The following is an 8,648-nucleotide window of genomic DNA, read 5'->3' as shown; positions in this document are numbered from 1 at the left end:
CGCTCTGGAAGCTTGGAGATGCTGAACTCGTTGCCTAGGAGACATGTCACCGCTATAAAAACTGCAGAGGTGGCTGGTCACCTAGGCAACGAGCAGTAAACTATAGATGCAAAAATCTCTCTGATCTTAAGAACTGACAAGTTGTTTTTTTAATAGGAGGCACAGTGCCATGCGAAAGTATACAGCCCCCTGGAACTTTTTAACCTTTTCCCACATATCATGCTTCAAACATAAAGATACCAAATGTAAATTTTTGGTGAAGAATCAACAACAAGTGGGACGCAATTGTGAAGTTAATACTTAGTTGCGCCACCTTTTGCTGCGATTACAGCTGCAAGTCGCTTGGGGTATGTCTCTATCAGTTTTGTACATCGAGAGACTGAAAGTCTTGCCCATTCTTCCTTGGCAAACAGCTCGAGCTCAGTGAGGTTTGATGGAGATCGTTTGTGAACAGCAGTTTTCAGCTCTTTCCACAGATTCTCGATTGGATTCAGGTCTGGACTTTGACTTGGCCATTCTAACACCTGGATACGTTTATTTGTGAACCATTCCATTGTAGATTTTGCTTTATGTTTGGGATCATTGTCTTGTTGGAAGACAAATCTCCATCCCAGACTCAGGTCTTTTGCAGACTCCAACAGGTTTTCTTCAAGAATGGTCCTGTATTTGGCTCCATCCATCCTCCCATCAATTTTAACCATCTTCCCTGTCCCTGCTGAAGAAAAGCAGGCCCAAACCATGATGCTGGCTCCACCATGTTTGACAGTGGGGATGGTGTGTTCAGGGTGATGAGCTGTGTTGCCTTTACACCAAACATCATTTGGCATTGTTGCCAAAAAGTTCGATTTTTGGTTTCATCTGACCAGAGCACCTTCTTCCACATGTTTGGTGTGTCTCCCAGGTGGCTTGTTGCAAACTTTAAACAACACTTTTTATGGATATCTTTGAGAAATGGCTTTCTTCTTGCCACTCTTCCATAAAGGCCAGATTTGTGCAGTGTATGACTGATTGTTGTCCTATGGACAGACTGTCCCACCTCAGCTGTAGATCTCTGCAGTTCATCCAGAGTGATCATGGGCCTCTTGGCTGCATCTCTGATCAGTCTTCTCCTTGTTTGAGATGAAAGTTTAGAGGGACGGCCGGGTCTTGGTAGATTTGCAGTGGTATGATACTCCTTCCATTTCAATATGATCGCTTGCACAGTGCTCCTTGGGATGTTTAAAGTTTTGGAAATCATTTTGTATCCAAATCCGGCTTTAAACTTCTCCACAACAGTATCACGGACCTTCCTGTTGTGTTCCTTGGTCTTCATGATGGTCTCTGGGCTTCAAACAGAACCCCGAGACTATCACAGAGCAGGTGCATTTATACGGAGACTTGATTACACACAGGTGGATTATATTTATCATCATTAGTCATTTAGGAAACATTGGATCATTCAGAGATCCACAACGAACTTCTGGAGTGAGTTTGCTGCACTGAAAGTAAAGGGGCCGAATAATATTGCACGCCCCACTTTTCAGTTTTTGCATTTCCACAAAAATTTAAAATAACCAATAAATTTCATTCAACTTCACAATTGTGTCCCACTTGTTGTTGATTCTTCACCAAAAATTTACATTTGGTATCTTTACGTTTGAAGCATGATATGTGGGAAAACGTTGAAAAGTTCCAGGGGGCCGAATACTTTTGCAAGGAACTGTATATAATTCGCATTTGTACCCATTTATAAAATCACAAAAAAATGCAGACAATGAATCGAGGCCTAATGTTTTTCTCAGAAAAGCAGACAACTCTGGGTACGATGTTTTTTTTTTCTAGAGTGTTAACACAAGCTTCTCTATGTGTCGGGAAAACCACTAGTTAAAAAAGTCAATAAAAATAGTAACGGTTTTACTGCCCGCCGCCCATAAAACATTTTTTGGGAAAGTGTCTCTAAAGAGCTGTTTTTTGCTACCCCATAGCAACCAATCACAGCGCAGCTTTCATTTTAAAATGGTAGAATACAGAATGAAAGCTGCTCTGTGATTGGTTGTTATGGGCAACAAAGGCTGTCTTGCATCAAGCAGTCTCAAAGACGCTTATAAACTTTGATTTTAGCCCCCAAAATTCTTTATTCTGTGACACCACAATCACTGTTACTCTCTCAGGAGACGCAGAATAGATATTAGAAAAAACTTTTTGACAGAGTGATCAATGAGTGGAACAGGCTGCCACGAGAAGTGGTGAGTTCTCCTTCAATGGAAGTCTTCAAACAGAGGCTGGACAGACATCTGACTGGGATGATTTAGCGAATCCTGCTTTGAGCAGGGGGTTGGATCAGATGACCCAGGAGGTCCCTTCCAACTCTACCATTCTATGATTCTATGATTCTATGCCCCCTACGGGGAACACTTTTCCGTATCCTGCAGTCGCAGGTAACTTGCGGGCGAGTGACACACTCCAAACAGCGTCCCATTGTGCCATATTACACATTTAATTACATATAGAAAAATAGACATTTCTGTCAGATATTTACTCCGGTAATACTGTATATACATAACTTAGGTCAGAATTTATACAACTTTACACATTATACCATAATACCCTCTGTAATGCTGTACACATGTGTGCGTGTCATATTAATCATGTGCAAAAAGTACGGCATGTGGGGTAACAATCATTGCACGGGAATAAAATGGAAAACCAGACGTAGAAAGAGGAAGAGAGACTGTATACTGGAGAGATGTAGCAGAGCCAATTATGCTTTCGCCAATTTTCTCATTTAAAGGGATTGTCTGCTTTGCGTATGGTCTATAGGGTTACAAGGACTTCTTCTCTAAGAGCCAAAGCAACAGTTCTTGCCTATACTCATCTATGTATTACATCGGTATCCATTAATTGGAATGGTTGAAAGCACTACTACATTCTCCCAGTAGTGGGCACTGCAGGAAAATTGAGCAGAAAATCATCATTGGATGTGTCAGTCTAATTTTAATGAGTAGATGTCATTTATTTATTTTTTTAAATATGGTGTGAATGCCGCTGTTCTCCTGAATCCGGCGCTGTTTTTCTTTTTTTTTCTGTGACTCTCCGTTCCCAAGATATGGCCCTCTCTTCCCTGATTCGAAATCCATTTTTGTTTCCGAGTGGGTGTGGTCCACCAATTGTTCCGCGTAGGCGTGTCATTGTAGGACCACACCCGGTTGGCTAAAAAAAAAAAAAGACTTGTGTGGAGGTAAGAGGAGGCCATATCTCAGGAACGGAAAGGTACAGAAACAAAAGAAAAACAACGCCGGATTCGGGAGAACAGCGGCCTTCACACAGGGTTACAAAATTACATATCTATGGCAAGTGACAGGTCTTTATTAAAGGGATTGTCACTAATGAAACCATCCCTTTAAATATGTCCTGCACTGTTAATTCACACTTATTACAAGATAATGCAATACTTTACCAAATTTATACGAGGCCAAACCACAAATTACACATTGTGATATCATCATATATATAACATATATGGCAATAGAATGTCGTACGACAAACTCAGCTCAGCTAAGTCATTTACGCTATGTGCAGCTTATATATATATATATATATTCAGTGTATATGTTATCGTCCCATAAACCATAAAACATAACTAACTCCACCCTGCTACATCTACTAATTTGTTCGTAATTTAGCACGGCTCCATACAGCAAGAGCAGGGATGAGTTTGTCGTTTGGCACTGCCCGTGATATTAGATCAGCATGCTTTTTACAGAGGACAGATTTAAAGGGATTGTCCCAACTTGGGAGCAGAATGGAGTAGTGGACGATGATGAGGGTCCCATAGATCAGACCACCGGGGATCAGCAAGTTATCACCTTATCTACTTTTAGCGACACGTCCGACATTTTAATCAGCGCTCGTCCAAATCCTGAGACCCCCAGTGGTCACTATAAAAAAGGAGTGGTAGCTAGAAAAGGCAGCGATATCCCATAAAAGAGTCTGCGGACCCACGGCGATCGCTTCCGCCCCATCTTTTCAGCGATCCGTGAGAATTCGGACCCCCGCTGATCAAAACTTCTGACACGTGAAGAGTATTTGATAGTCATCTCTGCTACATCTGCAAAACATAATAATTGACCCTCTTCTGGGTCATGCACTAATTTTGATTTATGGTGTATGCTTCGGCCCCCGGGTAGATCTCAAGGATGCCGCTAAGCGGCCATATTGCCTGCGGTCCGTCACGCCGTGTCAGGGGGCCCGGCTGCAGCCGTAATGAGTCTGATGTGCGTCATATCCCCTTCCATTAACAACATCCTAAGACTGGACACTTTGTGTAGAAACCGGCTGTACAAGTTGTTAGAAAGCAGCATATCCCTAGGTGATGGGGAAGGGGCACGGCCATTATAACCTATCTATAATGGGGAGGGGGTCCGGAGGGTCCATCACTAATGACAACAAAATACATCCAAATTACCTGTGCATAATGCATTTTCTCTAATTAGCGTGTAGTGCAAAGGAAAGATCCTAGATACAGATGTAGCAGAGCTGAGTTTGTTATTGGCACACAGGACTGCAGGCAAACCTACTACTCCTCTCTGATTACAAAAAATGTATCTCTGCTGCATCTGTGTAACTATATAATGTAGCAGAGCTGAGTCTGCTATCTCCAGAACTCATTCTGTATTCACTGTGGTTTTACATAGGACTGCAGGTAAACCTCAGACCCTCAGAAAGATACCTAAAAAAGAGTTAAAAGCCATAATTTAAAAATAGACTTTAATAATAAACTCATAAGTAACCGAATTGAATTGGTTACTTAATTACTAATATTTTGAATAGGACTGCTAGTAAACCTCAAGTCAATAAGTTTCCTGAAGGAAAGAGTTAAAGAACAAACTCATCCCTGCTGCTTCTGCGTAGGTATACAATATTTAGCAGAGCTACATTTCGTATTGGCACAACTCATGATGATTTGAGGGTTTACATTGGACTGCTGGTTATTTATATCATATCAAGTCAGTAAGATACTTGATGTACTAAATAGTTAAGTGACAAATTCATCTCTGCTGCATCTGTGTAGGTATAGAATAAGTATCATAGTTTAATTTGGTATTGGCACAGCTTTTTCTTATTTACTGAGTTTTTACGTAGGACTGCATGTAATCCTCAAGTCAGTCATTTATCTGGATGCAATGAATGAAACAGTTAACTTACAAACTCATCACTGCTGTTCCAGTGTATGCATACAGAATGTAGCAGAGATGCATTTGATATTACCACAACTAATTATAATAATGTATTGAGTATGGTTTTACATAGGACTGCTGGTTATGATCTCATATCAGTCTGTAACTTGATGTACTTAACAGTTAAGCAACAAAATTAGCTCTGCTATATTTATGTAGGTATTGAGTGTGTAGCAGAGCTGAATTTGTTACTGGCACAATTAGTTACTGTTTAAAGACGCATTTATTGTGGTTGTACATAGGACTGCAGCTAAACCTGAAATCATGAAGTTATCTGGGTGCACTGAAGGAAATGGTTAAATGGCAAATTCATCTCAGCAGCTTCTGTGTAGGTATGTAATAGACCGCTGAGCTGAATTTGTTACTGGCACAATTACTTCCTATATAAAGATGTATCTGTTGTGGTTTCACATAGGACTGCAGGTAAACCTGAAATCTGGAAGTTATCTGGGTGCACTGAAGGAAATAGTTAAATAACAAACTCATCTCTGCTGCTTCTGTGTAGCTACATATGTAATAGGTAGCAGAGCTAATTTTGTTACTGGCACAATTACTTCCTGTATAAAGATGTATTCATTCTGGTTTTACATAGGACTGCAGCTAACCCTGAAATCAGGATCAGGAAGTTATCTGGGTGCACTGAAGGAAATAGTTAAATAACAAACTCATCTCTGATATTAGCACCACTTATTATGATGATGTAGTCACTGTGGTTTTACATAGGACTGCCGATTGAGCTAGATTATCTCAAGTCAGTAATTTTCTTGATGTACTGAAGAGTTAAGTCATCTCTGATGCATCTGTGAATGTACTGAATATGTAGCAGAGCTGAATTTGTTACCGGTACAATTCGTTCTTATTTAAAGATGTATTTATTATGGTTTTACATAGGACCGCGGGTAAGACTCAAATCAGGATGTTACCTGGGTGTACTGAAGAAAATAGTTAAATAACAAACTCATCTCTGCTGCATCTGTGTAGGTATAGAAAACATATCAGAGCTAAATTTGATATTAGCACAGTTCATTCTCTGTGGTTGTACATAGGACTACCAGTTATACTAGATTATTTCAAGTCAGTAAGCTTTTTGATGTACTGAAGAGCTATATGACAAAGTCATCTCTGCTGCATCTTTGTAGATATAGATTAAGTAGCAGAGCTGACTTTGTTATTGGCACAACATTCTCTAGTTTTGCATAGGACTGCAGGAAAACAAACTACTCATTGAACTACATCTATTTACCGGAGACAGATTCATTTCTGACAGCTAAATTCCACTCTCACTGGACATTTGTCTTATTATTATGTAACTGTGTAAGATGTAGCAGCGATGTAGCAGAGTCGAATCTGCTATTCACCGACTGTAATATTGAAATATTGGCGTGGAACAAACCCAGCTCTGCTACATATGTGCATACAATTTAATTCAATCTTAAAAGGATGTTTTTGGGGGGAGTTTTTTTCCTGAAAGGAACCAGTAGTCTTAAATTCAGATTAAGGGGGAACAAGCCACATACATAACAGGTGAGGAGCCAAGGCCACCCTTGGATGAGTCCATACAGTAAACATGTCTAAGTCTGCCCAGCAGGAAGCCTGGAGCTGTCAGTGCCTCCAGACATATGGACTTTAGGCATGAAGAAGCATGAAGCATCCCCTGTTGGTGTGTCCTGGGGTAGGGGTTGTGCAAAGCATCATCTTCTGTAAAACAAAGGGGTCAACCCCATGGACTGGATGACTACAGGGCTCAATGGAATGAAGGCTCCATTCAGTGGCTTACATGTCAGGATGGTCATGAAGGTGGGAGTTCCCAGGACTGTTCTTCAGGCTGGTTTCCTCAGTCCTACTACTGCAACGACTACTACTGCTGAGGCTCCCATTGCCCAGCTCCGCATCGGGCAAGTGCTTGGTCCCATCACAGCTTAGCAGGTTGCTGGAGGCATATTGGAACCTTTTAGGGTCCTTGGACAAAGCACGTAGCTTTCTATCTGCAGTCCTGGGGCAACACAACAGTTTCTTAAAAGCTTTCCTAAAATCTGGACTCCTGCAGTAAATGATTGGGTTCAGCCCTGAGTTCACATAACCCAACCAGTTCAAGAACAAAAAGATCCGGGGATCAATTAAGTCAGTGAAGAAGACTTTGATGATGTTGGCCACAAAGAATGGAAGCCAACAAAGTGTGAAAATGCCCATGATAATGCCCAAAGTCTTGAGGGCTTTGTGTTCCTTGATGGCCAATAGTCCTGAGGGTCTTCTTTTGGAACTCCTTCTGTTTTTGGTGGAGGGCACAGGTGTGCCATTATTAAATCGCAACTTGTCCTTCTCTATCAAGTTGACTTGTTTGGTGGCCACTATGAAGACCCTGACATACACAAAGATCATGATGACCAGGGGCACATAGAAGGAGATGGTGGAGGATATGATGGCATATGGCATATTGGTGACAAAATCACAACATTTTGGGTCATTGTAACAGTCCTGGGCTATTTGGTTGTTGGTATCCCTCCACCAGTGGTTCATGATGGGTAGGAAGGAGATCAAGGCAGATATTGCCCATACAAAACAGACTACCAACCTTGCCCTGGTTTTGGTAACCAACATCTCATACTTTAGAGGTGAGGTGATGGCAATGTATCTGTCCACTGCTATGACACACAAGGTCTCTATGCTGGCTGTGACACACAGAACATCCACAGAGGTCCACAGTTCACACACGATGGTGTCATACTGCCAGTCCCCAGTGATGAGGATGGTGGCACCAGGTGGCACCACCAAAATTCCCATGATCAAGTCAGCACAAGCCAAAGAGGTGATGAACACGTTGGTCATGGTTTGCAATCTTGGATTTTTGGCTATGGCAACAATGATCATAAGGTTTCCAAAGACTATCATCAAGATCATTAAACCCAAGAGTGCTCCTACCACCCACTTATGTGAGATGGTGAGAAAGTACCCACCATCACTGCTGCTGCTGCTGTCAGTGCTGCTGCCAGTGCTGGAGTTAGGAATCAGAATATCCGACAAGTTGACCACCTTGCAAGGAGCCATGGTGAGGAGGAGGAGGATGGTGGTGATGGTGTGCACCAGCAGATCAGTCCTGGAGGTGGTGAGTGCAGAGAGGGCACAGCAGCCCCATGGAGCAGGCAGGACGTTGTGCCATGTCAGGCAGCCTGAGAGCAATGAGAAACTTCAAGCTGCTCACTTCACTTTGGCAGTGATCTCTGGGAGGGGTTAGGAAGCCTCCAGTCATTAAAGGGACAGACCTCCTCTTACTTCTGCAAAGCGCTCACAGGAAACAAGTAACAGCCCAGGCATATGTCTGTAGAGCAGACAGCAGCAAGGAAGCACCACTCCACTGCTACAGCATCACCCCACTGTATCCAACCTCTCCACTGTTAGAGTATCACCCCACTGTATCCAATCACTCCACTGCTA

At 42.1% G+C, this 8,648-nt stretch overlaps 1 protein-coding gene across 1 annotated transcript; it reads right to left on the bottom strand.

The window, feature by feature from the left end:
- Positions 1 to 2,452: 2,452 nt before the first annotated feature.
- LOC141060777 (beta-4C adrenergic receptor-like) lies at positions 2,453 to 8,374 on the bottom strand. Its single transcript, XM_073557130.1, has one exon. It carries the CDS (start codon positions 8,259 to 8,261, stop codon positions 6,990 to 6,992), a length of 1,272 nt encoding a protein of 423 aa, XP_073413231.1. The 5' UTR covers positions 8,262 to 8,374; the 3' UTR covers positions 2,453 to 6,989.
- Positions 8,375 to 8,648: the final 274 nt, after the last annotated feature.

This window comes from Dendrobates tinctorius, unplaced genomic scaffold (assembly GCF_039654945.1).
Source record: "Dendrobates tinctorius isolate UK_male_01 unplaced genomic scaffold, ASM3965494v1 ptg000245l, whole genome shotgun sequence".
Classification (NCBI taxonomy): domain Eukaryota; kingdom Metazoa; phylum Chordata; class Amphibia; order Anura; family Dendrobatidae; genus Dendrobates; species Dendrobates tinctorius.
The sequence above is the reverse complement of the archived record's forward strand: the minus strand, read 5'-3'. Positions and strand labels throughout refer to the sequence as shown.

What these genes read in the sequence shown, in the direction of transcription:
- LOC141060777 (XM_073557130.1), bottom strand. Translation starts at nt 8,261, where the DNA reads ATGGCTCCTTGCAAGGTGGTCAACTTGTCGGATATTCTGATTCCTAAC.